This window comes from Culex pipiens, chromosome 3 (genome assembly GCF_016801865.2).
Source record: "Culex pipiens pallens isolate TS chromosome 3, TS_CPP_V2, whole genome shotgun sequence".
NCBI classification, from domain to species: Eukaryota; Metazoa; Arthropoda; class Insecta; order Diptera; family Culicidae; genus Culex; species Culex pipiens.
This window is the reverse complement of record NC_068939.1, coordinates 87,676,483-87,689,751: the sequence shown is the minus strand read 5'-3', so window position 1 is coordinate 87,689,751 and position 13,269 is coordinate 87,676,483. Positions and strand designations below refer to the sequence as shown.

Sequence of the window (13,269 nt, the reverse complement as noted above, 5' to 3'; positions counted from 1 at the left end):
AATTGTCCATTCAAATGATCTGCAATAAGTCAGATAAAACCACCTTCAAGTGTCAATCTATTTTGAGAGGCAGTTCAATGCAATGAGAAGATAAACTGTGGCGCTTAATGTTATCATTTCTTCACTGCAGATAAGACCCGGAAGAATCTATTATGGATTTCGTTTTTTGGTGCTGAAGTGGTTATCAATTCATACAAAAAAAAACAACAAGTCTTATCCTATCAGCCCTTCTATTCATAGAGCTCTGTCTGAGTCGACTCATTGAGGGATATTATTTAGTATTCAACAGTACTTTAAAATATTCAGTCATGGCACTAAGGAGCTACGTTGGTAAGCATGAATTTCTTTGTGTACATAAATTCAACTGTAACACCAACGTCCTGAAATTGCAGTTCTTCCCATCTTCCTCGCCACCCTGTTGGGAGCATCCTCAAGTCACAACCTCCCCCAAAACGCCAACGATGCATCCGAGTGCATCGCTGCCAGATGTGACACGCTGGACGAGATCAACAAGCTGTGGTGCCACGAGGACCCAAGGTTCTTTTGCGTTTGCCGACCGCTGACCGAAACCAGCTGGGAGCTGCAGCCGATGCCATGTGCGCCGGAAACGCAGTTCAGTTTTGTCCACCAAAAGTGCGTTGCGCATCTGGAAGAACCGGATCGGGCCGCCTGCTACTACGCGGACACACCCGGAGACGGTAGCGGAAGTGGAAGTGGGGATGACGCGTTGTGGTCGATTCCGGCGGGTGGTGAAGTCATGTTTGGCGAAGAAGATCGGTTTGAGGGAGCGCTTGACGATCTGGTTGAGGATGATGTGATGGAGTTTCTGTTTCCGGGAAGGTTGCAGTGAGAGTGGAATAGAAAATTATTTAAAATGAAGAATGTTTGAGAAAAAGTTTCTTCACATTTTTTTCGGAATGCTATCCATTTTAACTCAACATCAGGCAAAAAAAACATCACTGGCGTTTTATTCAAATCATAATTGGCAGTAGAGCAATTTTCTGAGATTTTGGTCATTTGATTTTTTTTGTATTTTTTAATCCAGCTGAAACTTTTTTGGTGCCTTCGGTATGCCCAAAGAAACCATTTTGCATCATTAGTTGGTCCATTAGGGTGTAATATCAAAATCGATTTTCCAGCACAGCACTTTTTTAGTTCCTTTTGGGGTCCTAAACAACACCCCAAAGTTTGGGACCGATTGGTTTAGTCCTCACTTTGCGCAATGCAATTCAATTTTCCATATAAATTTGTATGGGGAAAACCATTTTTTTTTATTTTGATATTTAACAATTCGACGTTTCATGCTATATCAAAACCGGACTCATATTTGGATGCCCTGGAAGGTGCTCTACAACTTTGCCGAAGAGAGTATGGTGCTAACTTGCTCCTGAAAGAAGTTATAGCGTCCTCAAAACTCGTCTAAAACGTGATTTTCGAGCAAAAAAACACGTTTTAGACGAGTTTTGAACACGCTGTATCTTTTTTTAGGGGCAAGCTAGCACCATACTCTCTTCGGGAAAGTTGTAGAGCACATTCCAGAGCATCCGAATATGAGTCCGGTTTTGATATAGCATGAAACGTGGATTTGATAAATATCAAAATCCAAAAAAATGGTTTTCCCCATACAAATTTATATGGAAAATTGAATCGCTTTGCGCAAAGTGAGGACTAAACCAATCGGTCCCAAACTTTGGGGAGTTGTTGAGGATCCCAAAAGGAACTGAAAAAGTGCTGTGCTCACTAAATTTGGACAACTTTAATTTTTTCCATACAACAATATTACACCCTATTGGTCCATATAATTGTCCATACAAATTTGGCAGCTGTCCATACAAAAATAATGTTTGAAAATTTAAAAATCTGTATCTTTTGAAGGAATTGTTTGATCGATTGGTGTCTTTGGCAAAGTTGTAGGTGTAGATAAGGACAACACAGAAATAAAAATGATACACGTTAAAAATAATTTTGGTAATTACTTATGTCACATTTTGTCACTAGAATTTGATTTGCAAAAACACTATTTTTTCTAATATGCTTTAGGGGACATAAAATGCCAACTTTTCAGAAATTTCAAGAATGGGTAAAAAATCTTTGACCAAGTTGTGAATTTTTGATTCAATACTGATTTTTTCAAAAAATCGAAATATTAGTCGCAAAATCATTTCAACTAAATTTTTCGATGGAAAATCGAATTTACTATCAAAAAGTACTTTTGTGAAATTAGAATAAATCGTACCGTTTTCAAGTTATAGCCATTTTAGGCAACTTTTTTGAAAATAGTCGCAGTTATTCATTTTTTTTAAATTAGTGCCCATGTTTGCCCACTTTTGAAAAAAAAAACTATTTTTGAAAAGCTGGGAAAATTCTATATTTTGCTTTTTGGACCTTGTTGATACGGCCCTTAGTTGTTGAGATATTGCCATGCAAAGATTTTAAAACAGGATAATTGATGTTTTCTAAGCTCACCCAAGCAACCAACTATTTTCCAATGTCAATATCTTAGCAACTAATGGTCCGATTTTAAATGTTAAAATATGAAACATTCGTAACATTTTCGACCTTTTCAGAAACAATATTTTCAAGTTTAAATAAACCAAGACTAACATTTCAAAAGGGCCAAACGTTCAATATTAAGGCAATTATATTGATAATAATATATTAGCCAATATTATAATGATCAAATATTTGAAAAAAGTGTTTCTAAAAAGTAACTTTTATTGAATTTAAAATTACGAGGCTAAAAATGCCGTTAATACCAGAAAAATATCCAACACTTCTTTACATCAGATTGGATTCTGAAGACAACCTACAATTCTTTTGCAAGGGTGTACCCTATTTGGCATAATGGACATTTGGCATAACGGGTTTTCAAGATGGACGTTTGGCATAATAGACGTTTGGCATAATTGGTTCAAGACATCAGGGAAGTTTGGCATAATGGACATTTGGCATAATGGACGTTTGGCATAATTATTACCAGCTTGTTTTTATGGTTAAGTATTTGTCATTTTCACGAACGAAAATGTATATTTTTTACCTTTTTTATATTACTTTAAGAGATTATCATTTTTTTCTATAAAAAATTAGGTATCTCTATATTTTTTCCCCAATAGTCAATTCTTTCCTTTTTGAATAATTCACAATAAATCTTTTCAATGAAATTTTGATATTTTTATTAAATAATTATTATAAAGAAGAAAATATCTCTTGTTAGCTTAATATTTTTCCCCTTTCAATATAATTAGCAGTAATTTTTTAAATGAAATTTTCCCTTTTATATGAAATTCATGATGAGAAAAACCTCTTCAAATTTTCGACAATTGAGCTTTTATAATGCAATTTTCCCCTCTTTTCAAAATTTTACTTGAAGAAGGAAATCTCTAAATAAATTCACATTTTTCCCTTCTTTTTCGAATTTAATCTAAAGAAACCCCAGAACTGGCAGCACTCATCCGACACGAGACTAGCGGAAAGATTCACAGACACAGAGAACACAGTTCTAGATGACCGAGAGAATTATGCCCTCGAGTCCATTTTCAAGAAAAAGTTCATCCTTCAAAACAAAAAGTGTTCTCTACGGGAACTGAACCAGAGACCTTTAATAGACTAACTCAATGACTAAACTGCCTTGGCCACAGCAGCTTGGTGACACAAGAGTAGTCAGATTTCGATGTATGACTCTTGTTGCAGATTTACTGTTTCAATTAATTAATTAAATTAATTGTTTTGCAGGTGTGAGTTTGTACCATTATTCTATCGAGTTTAGCATTGAGCTCTCTATAAATTTTGATGGAATTATACTCTCGATCCTGTATTTTGGGTGAATGGATGTCGATGTTGCTTTTCTTTGAATATTTTGCAATTAAGTTTTTTTATTCAATTTTCAATAGATGTTGTCTTTAAACATTTATATAATTTCTGCACATTTTTTCTCTGTTGGTTTAATTTTTGCAATAAAGTTGTTTATGGAATTTTCCCTTCTTTTATTTATTCAATACTAATCTTAAAGAAGGGACAACTGCCCAAAAAAATAAATGCTGATTAAATGTTATTTTTAAGAGAGGTAGGTGAAAAACATAAAAAATATTGCGATAGTCAAACATTTAAAGAGTGTCAAAATGTGAATCTTCAAATTTACTTTTCCTTCCATAAGTTGAATTTTATATAAATAAATATAAATGTTATAAAAAATTTCATAATCGAAGTTAATTGTCAAATCTTCGAAAAGTATTGTTTTTAGAGATTTTCCCTTCTAAAAGTTGAATTTAAAATAAAAGAAAGGAAAATTTCATAACTCATTTGTCAAATATTTAAAGAAAGAAAAAATGTACATCCCTTATTTAGGATGAATATTAAAGAAGAAAAAATTGCATAAAAACAATGATTGCAAAATTTTGGAAAAAAAACAAGCTGCGAATTTTTTGAGAGATTTTACCTTATTTTAGCTTTAAAATAAAAGAAGAGCAAATTGCTTTAAAAAATTTAAATGCATTTCGTTAAAGAAGAGCAAAATGTACATACATTCTTTAGGTTGAATTTGAAAAAGGAGGGAAAAGGGTAAACAGTATAAAATCTTTATTGCTATATTTCAAAGACTGGCAAAACTTACATCACTTTGTTAGGTTGAATTTAAAATAAAAGAATGAATAATTGAATACAAAAAATTAGCTGCAAAATATTTCAAAAGAAGACAAATCTCAATATTATATATTTATGAAAAATTGCATTTTCAAGCTTTATTAAGAAAAAAAAAGGAAAAAATACATCTATTGGGAGAAAATGACAAAGATACTAGATTTCTTGAAAAACAAAAATCATTTTTAAAGTAAAGTTATCTGTTATCTGAAAAAAGGAAAAAAAAAACTATAAATTATTATTCTTTACAAAAAATAAATACTAATTGAACAAAAAAAAAGCTAGCAAAAATTATGCCAAACGTCCATTATGCCAAACGTCCTTGATGGGTTTTGAACGAATTATGCCAAACGTCCATTATGCCAAATGTCCATTATGCCAAACGTTCCTGATGTCTTGGACCAATTATGCCAAACGTCCATTATGCCAAACGTCCATCTTGAAAACCCGTTATGCCAAATGTCCATTATGCCAAATGGGGTACACCCCTTTTGCAAAATTTCAAATTCAAGTTTGAATTAAAACAACAAATCTGGGCCAAATTTGAGATCCATTAATCCGTACCTTACTTACGGGCTGCATAAAAAAATCCTTAAAAATGGAAGATTTTTTATCTTTTTCTGTTACAAAATAGAAGTTTATGCAACAAGTTGCAAAAAGAGGATTTTTTCAGCACGAGTCGTACATTTATCCAACGAGGTTCACCGAGTTGGATAAATACGAAGAGTGCTGAAAAAATCAAGTTTTGCAACGAGTTCCATACAACATTTTTTGCAATTCCAAAAAACACACACTGAGTGAAATTTTATGACAAATTTTCATGTTTTTTGTCAATAAATCGTTTAAATAAAAAAAATGTTGAAAAGTGTTACTTTTTGAAACAAGTAATGAAAAGTGTTTCTATTCGATTCTGTTAATTTTGGCACAGAAAAGTAGGCTATTTCGTCGTTCAAGAATGACAGGAAAAGTAAGTAATTTCACGACGGAATTGCAAAAAAGAATTTTAACTGGGATCAATACTTTCTATCAGTTTGAAATAGTTTTTCATTGAAAAATTATAATCAGTGTTGTTCTGGTACTCAAATCGCAATTAAAAAAATTAAACATATAATATGCCATAAAAAAACAAAAACTGATTGATCGGCAATTCGTCAAATAAACAATAATTTCTGTTTGGTCTAAAATCGAAGATTTTTTCCTCATTAATTTAAACACTTTTTTTTTCTTTCGCTATTATGAGCAATAAAAATGAAAGTGGAAAATTAAAAAAAAATTCTTCCCATTTGAGCCGGGCTCATTCTGAGAAAGGAAGAAAAGTCGATCCTGCTTCACATAAAAATACAATTATTTTTCAAAGTATAAGTACAAAATTAATTTGATTGTTTGGGAAAAATAGCAAACCAAATTTCAAGCTAAAATGAGATCAATCCAAATATGTTTGCAAAGCTAAAACATAATGTCATTAAAAAAAATCAGAAGCGTCTTATAATTTCACCTCTACCAAAACCGGAAATGGATTTAATTTTTATTTTTTTTATTTGGCTCAAACTTTGTGGAGCCTTCCCTATGACCAAAAGAAGCTCTTTTGTGTCATTGGTACAAGTTTCCATACAATTTTGGCTGCTGTCTATACAAAAATGGTACGTAAATATTCAAACAGCTGTAGCTTTCGAGTGAATTTTCTGATCAATTTGGTGTCTTCGGCAAAGTTGTAGGTATTGTTGAGGACTATTGAGAAAAAATAGATACATGAAAAAAAATCAGATGGGCGTAATATGCAATGTTTGGCCTTTTTAAAATGTTAATCTTGATTGGTTTTACTAAGAATGTTTTTTTAAGAGATCAGAAAATTTCGCGAATGTTTCATGTTTTAACATTGAAAATCGGACTGCAAATATTTCGCTAAAATCAAACTTTTGGTGGCTATTTCTTGAAAACAGAGCGTCAAATTTGTTTTGCACAAAATTTCGTTTTTTTTCAAAAATCACTATAATTTAAAAAAAATTAACTCGGCTGTAGATTTTTTGACCATGTTTCTCTATGTTTCAAAAGTTGTGGGTTTTGTCCTCTATCACATATACAAAATATCGAAAATAAAAAAATACGTATTTTAGGAAATTGAGTTTTTGTGAAAATAGGTGGTTAGAAAATCTGCAAACTTTTTTCCGAGTACCTATTTTTTTCTCAATAGTCCTCAACAATACCGACAACTTTGCCGAAGACAGAAAATTCACTCAGAAGTTATAGCTGTTTGAACATGTACGTACCATTTTTGTATAGACAGCAGCCAAAATTGTATGGAGACTTGTATTGGTGAAACAATGACCCAAAATAGCTTCTTTGGTCATATAGAAGGCCCACACAAAGTTTGAGCCAAATGAAAAAAAAAATAAATGGTGAATGGTGAGAATCTTCAATGTAAAATTTTCAAATTGATTAGATTATTTGTTTGCAAAATAAATTGGATTGAATTGATGTGGAAATCAAGCATGTTTTTAATTGGTAATGGAAGTATATTATAAGTTTTTTTAAATTGCAAAACAATTAATTATATTAATAAATCGAATGAATAATTTAAACAAATTAAACTCTCAATGTATTCATATTCTGCCATTTTCAGTCATTTTTATTTATATTTCACATGCGGCCCACGATTATAGCGCAAATTGCAAAAATGGCTCGCGAGGTTCAACTGGCTGAGGACCACTGCACTGCCGTTTTACGGCGATATGATGTATACGCCATTGAGGTGATTTTGCTCTAGACACGATTTTCTGTTTTTGTTCATTTTTTCAATTTAAAATGACTAATTTAAAGTCTGCTCTGTAGAAACTGTTAAATAGTACAATAAAAATGTGGCCCCTACAAAATTTCTTGTTTTTTCCTATTCTCTACGGTTTTAAACCACAACATCATTTGGCCGAAAAAATAGCAATAAAAATCACTACTTTTCCTTCCCAATGATGTATGTATACATTGCTCGATCAAGGCCTCCTATCACCCCCTTCCCCCCAACTGCGTTACGTAATAAAAGAATGCTCCCTTAATACCTTCCCCCCTCTTAAAGTATCCACGTGGACAATGCATTAAGGGATCCGCTCAGCTATCAAAATATTTGGCACAAAAAATATAGCCTGCCTTGATCGAGCAATGTAAACACATTTTTTGCAAGAACAATTGTCCGCAAGGGAGGTGGGTGGTTCTAGAATTTTCAAAAAAGTGTCTACGTGGATATGGATAAGGTGTCATCCATTAAGTACGTAACATTAAAATTAGCCAAAATTTACTCCACCCCCTTTTGTCACGATTTCCCTATGCTTTTAACACGCAATGTCCCGCTTGCTCTCCTCATCCGTCAGAACGTGACGTACTTTATGAATGACGCCTAATGGACGTCCCCTCAAAAATTAAATCGAAATAATGTAATAAAATATTGCCCAGTCTTGATTTGGTCCCAAAAATCTCAAATCAACATTCAAACAGTATTGAATTTGACTGATATCAATTTTCAATGTATACATACATCATGATGAGTAAAATTGGCGTATACATCATTGTTTGTTTGCTTAATAAAATGGGCCCCAGAGCAGTTTTTTGAAAAATTCTTTCGTCAGGAGGTTGCTTTTAACATTCTTTATCAGACTGAACAATAATATTGAAAACGTTCAAAATGGCGTATACATCATACCGCCGTAAAACGGCAGTGCAGTAGATAAACAAAGAATTTTTGTTTCAGAAAAGGCTGTTGCTAAGATTTTCCAATTTTTTTTTTTTTTTGAAAATTATAATTAATATTTTTTGTTGGTTTGTGAAGCACTAAGAACATGTTGAAATATTTTGCTTAGTTTTTGTGGTATATTTTCTCAAAATATTTATTATTTACCAAATTGCTGCAAAATTTCAAACTGTTTTTTTTTTACATTAAACAATCAGGCAGGTCGTTGGCTTTGGCGTCGAAAAAAACGTTAGTTGTTCATCGCCTGTCTGTGTGGATCAACTACTTGTTTACCGCTTTAATTTTTGTCGTTTTTACCTGTAAACACTTTGTAAGCCTTACCCGATCGCGCTCCGTTGTCGACTAATAGTCCAGTGCAGTGATAGCTAGTAAAGTTTTTATCGAACGCCGTGATTTCGGTAACTTTTCCGCGTAAATAATATTACATTCCGCGGCACCACCGTTTTTATAAACACCACGCCGCGAGAGTCAACCACGCATCGCGACACTTCACTGTGCCACCGTAGCTGCATTCGCGCCCGACGACTACACGAGCACCAGCGTATTTCTGCAATACTACTGTAGCACTCACGATCGCGTTTGGCTCGGCTCGATTCTCTGTGAACTCGGCACGGGTTTTCACCAACTATTTTTCTTCTGTAAATTTAAAAAAAAATCGTCGGCATGTCTGGTGTGGAGGCACAACTTGCTGACACGTCGAAGAACGTCATCATTTGTCACTCCTGCGCTAATGATTTGGTCGGTGAATATGTCTCCTGTCAAGGATTCTGCAACGCGGTTTTCCACCCTCAATGCTGCGGCATTCCGTCCGAGTCGATGAAGGACGTCATATCGCACCGTCAAATCTTTTGGCTGTGTAAATCTTGCTCCAATCTCATGCTTGATTTGCGGCATCGTCGATCCGTCCAGTGCGCGTTTGAGGCCGGACAGGAACTATCCTTGAGCCATCACAACCGGATTGTTGAGCAACTCAAGACCGAGATTGTGACGGAGCTGAGAGCCGAATTGAGCTCGAACTTCGCCAAGTTCATTTCGTCGAACTCGCTAACTCCGAGGTCAGCAGGCCGCGGTGTGGGCGGTTCGGTTATTCCCGGAAATCGTCGACTCTTCGATATCAACCCGAGACCTGTCCCCGGAAAGGCTACCGACGCGCCTCCAGAAGTTACCAGCGATACGTGTCCTCCACCCGGCGAGTTTGCCGCCGCAAACGAAGGCCCTCGTTTCTGGCTGTACCTCTCTCGGGTTTCCCGGAGAGTAACTGAGGATCAAATAGTCAAACTAGCCATCGACCGTCTTCGTACAACCGACATCCTTGCGACTCGCCTAGTTGCCAAGGGTCGTGACGTAAGCAAAATGAAATTTATTTCATTTAAAGTGGGGATGCACGTGAGCCTTAAAGCTAAAGCCCTTTCTCAATCGACGTGGCCTGAAGGTTTGGTGGTTCGCGAGTTTGAGGATCGTTCCAGCGAAAATTTTTGGGAACCAGCGGACGGAGTGAACCCATCCCAAAGTCTCCAGTCTGCGCCTACTACGCTGCCGCTGACCACACTACCGTTACCAAATCCTACGTCGCCGTTCAAAACACCGCAACCAAACCCACCGCTGCAGACCACAACGCCGCAACCAAACCCTACGCTGCCGCCGAACTCGACGCCGATGAGTACGGAGCCCGTTTCTCCAATGAGCACCTCGTCGTTGCAAGCCAATACCCATTCCGACTAACGTCCAACATTCAACTGCCACCTGCCCCCATCACATCGCATAGCAATACCATGATTAAGTCACGCGTCGTCTCAAGCCGCCTGGAACCGGAACGCCTGAGCCGCAGTATCATGGAAGCCCCTTATCCCCTCGTCACAGTCGAGCCGTCACCTGGTTGCCATCGCCCGCCACGTTCCTGCAAAAGTCGTTCTGGTCCTGTGATCGGGGTCGGAGACGGGGTCTTCCAAAACCCAACCTCAGGCAAGTACTTCCGTTGCCCAGAAATGCCCGCCGCTGAGTTTTTCTCGCCTTCCAGCGCTACCGCACCAACTGCCGAAGTCAACAACTTCCTGTTGCCCGCTCACGTGTCCGCGTCGTCCGTTTCGCAAACCGCCACCAGATTCCAGAACTCGCTACCGCTGGCTACCACTGGCTTTGGGAATCCAGCGCTACCAGCCGCAGAGTGCCTGGCGCTGCCCGTCGGCACCTTCCCGTACTCGATTCCGTCGATCGTCGCTGGATTCGGTAACCCTGCCCTACAAGCCGTCGGGTACCTTGCGCCGCAAGCCGTTACGTCCCCGCCGCCCGCTGTTTCAAGTTGCCCGGAACCGGAACGCCTGAGCCGCAGTATCATGGAAGCCCCTTATCCCCCCGTCACAGTCGAGCCGTCACCTGGTTGCCATCGCCCGCCTCGTTCCTGCAAAAGTCGTTCTGGTCCTGTGATCGGGGTCGGAGACGGGGTCTTCCAAAACCCAACCTCAGGCAAGTACTTCCGTTGCCCAGAAATGCCCGCCGCTGAGTTTTTCTCACCTTCCAGCGCTACCGCACCAACTGCCGAAGTCAACAGCTTCCTGTTGCCCGCTCACGTGTCCGCGTCGCCCGTTTCGCAAACCGCCACCAGATTCCAGAACTCGCTACCGCTGGCTACCACTGGCTTTGGGAATCCAGCGCTACCAGCCGCAAAGTACCTGGCGCTGCGAGCCGTCGACACCTTTCCGTACTCGATTCCGTCGATCGTCGCTGGATTCGGTAACCCTGCCCTACAAGCCGTCGGGTACCTTGCGCCGCAAGCCGTTACGTCCCCGCCGCCCGCTGTTTCAAGTTACCCGGAACCGGAACGCCTGAGCCGCAGTATCATGGAAGCCCCTTATCCCCCCGTCACAGTCGAGCCGTCACCTGGTTGCCATCGCCCGCCACGTTCCTGCAAAAGTCGTTCTGGTCCTGTGATCGGGGTCGGAGACGGGGTCTTCCAAAACCCAACCTCAGGCAAGTACTTCCGTTGCCCAGAAATGCCCGCCGCTGAGTTTTTCTCACCTTCCAGCGCTACCGCACCAACTGCCGAAGTCAACAGCTTCCTGTTGCCCGCTCACGTGTCCGCGTCGCCCGTTTCGCAAACCGCCACCAGATTCCAGAACTCGCTACCGCTGGCTACCACTGGCTTTGGGAATCCAGCGCTACCAGCCGCAAAGTACCTGGCGCTGCGAGCCGTCGACACCTTTCCGTACTCGATTCCGTCGATCGTCGCTGGATTCGGTAACCCTGCCCTACAAGCCGTCGGGTACCTTGCGCCGCAAGCCGTTACGTCCCCGCCGCCCGCTGTTTCAAGTTGCCCGGAACCGGAACGCCTGAGCCGCAGTATCATGGAAGCCCCTTATCCCCCCGTCACAGTCGAGCCGTCACCTGGTTGCCATCGCCCGCCACGTTCCTGCAAAAGTCGTTCTGGTCCTGTGATCGGGGTCGGAGACGGGGTCTTCCAAAACCCAACCTCAGGCAAGTACTTCCGTCGCCCAGAAATGCCCGCCGCTGAGTTTTTCTCGCCTTCCAGCGCTACCGCACCAACAGCTGAAGTCAACAACTCCCTGTTGCCAGCTCACGTGTCGCTGGCCGCCCCTGGCTTTGGGAATATTTCGTCACCTGCCATGGAGTACGTCGCGCCACAAGCCGTCACCACTTCGCCGCCCGCCGTTTCAAGCCGCAATCCAAGTTCGATCGATTTCACCATTTACTATCAGAACGTCGGCGGTTTAAACACTACTGTCGAGGAATATTACACCGCCTCTTGCGGCGCTCCGTACGATATCATCGCCCTCACGGAAACATGGCTGAATAATAACACTCTTGCTTCTCAAGTTTTCGGTCCCTCCTATGAAGTCTTCTGGTGTCACCGCGGGCCGCAGAACAGCCTCAAATCCCATGGCGGAGGCGTTGCAATTGCGGTTCGTAAAGGTTTACACGCTTGTTCTATAGAAAATACTCAGTGGAAGAACGTGGAACAAGTCTGGATCGCCATCAAGCTAGAGGACCGTAAACTGTACCTTTGTACGATCTATATACCTCCCGATCGGACTCGGGATGCAACGTTGTTCGAGTCTCACCAGCTTTCTGTGTTGCATGTCCTGTCGCTCGCTGATCCGCAAGATGAGGTGGTAATCTTGGGGGATTTCAATCTTCCCGACCTGAAATGGCGCCATCTTAGGGATGGATTTATGGTGCCCGATCGCGAGCTTTCCTCGTTCTCGCTCACTGCTACGGGTTTACTGGACACTTACAGTACTGCACTGATGCGGCAAATAAATGGCTCCCCGAACGCTAGCGGAAACGTACTCGATCTCTGCTTCATTGCCGGACACGACACCGCCCCACGTTTCTCGGTTGCACCGGCCCCCCTGGTTAAGCATGTTCTACATCATCACCCTCTGCTTCTCGTGCTCACAGAAAAACAGGAAACCGTTTTTATTCCCACCCCCCTCTCTGTCCGCTACGATTTTCGTAAAGCCGACATCGACAGTGCGGTTGAACAGCTGTTGAGCATAGATTGGAACAGCATACTGGACAGCAGGGACGTCGACGCCGCAGTCCAGACCTTTTCCAACGTGTTCGGATACATCATCGATCGACATGTCCCAAAAAAGAACATTCCTACGGACATACGCATTCCGTGGATGACTCCCGAATTACGACGGCTGAAGACAGCAAAAAAATCGGTCCTCAAGCAATTCTCTAGGAATTATTCTCTTCCCCTCCGCGATTACTACCGTCGCCTGAATCGAACGTACAAATCCCTGAGCCGCCATTGCCTGACCAATCATCTACGCCAGACCGAACGTAAGCTGAAAAAGTATCCCAAAGGTTTTTGGAAACACATCAATGAGCAGCGGAAAGAGCAAGGACTTCCGTCCTCGATGTCATTTGAAGGA

The 13,269-nt window shown here is 40.4% G+C and overlaps 2 protein-coding genes across 2 annotated transcripts; both read left to right on the top strand.

Annotated features, from left to right (window-relative positions):
- The first annotated feature begins 182 nt into the window (after positions 1–182).
- On the top strand, positions 183–940 carry LOC120414642 (uncharacterized). The gene is made up of 2 exons (XM_039575878.2): positions 183–330; positions 393–940. Exons 1-2 carry the CDS (start codon positions 309–311, stop codon positions 848–850), a joined length of 480 nt encoding a protein of 159 aa, XP_039431812.1. The 5' UTR covers positions 183–308; the 3' UTR covers positions 851–940.
- Positions 941–9,034: 8,094 nt separating this feature from the next.
- On the top strand, positions 9,035–10,093 carry LOC120414626 (uncharacterized). Its single transcript, XM_052709923.1, has one exon. The coding sequence runs from the start codon at positions 9,035–9,037 to the stop codon at positions 10,091–10,093; it is 1,059 nt and encodes a 352-aa protein (XP_052565883.1).
- The last annotated feature ends 3,176 nt before the right edge of the window (positions 10,094–13,269 follow it).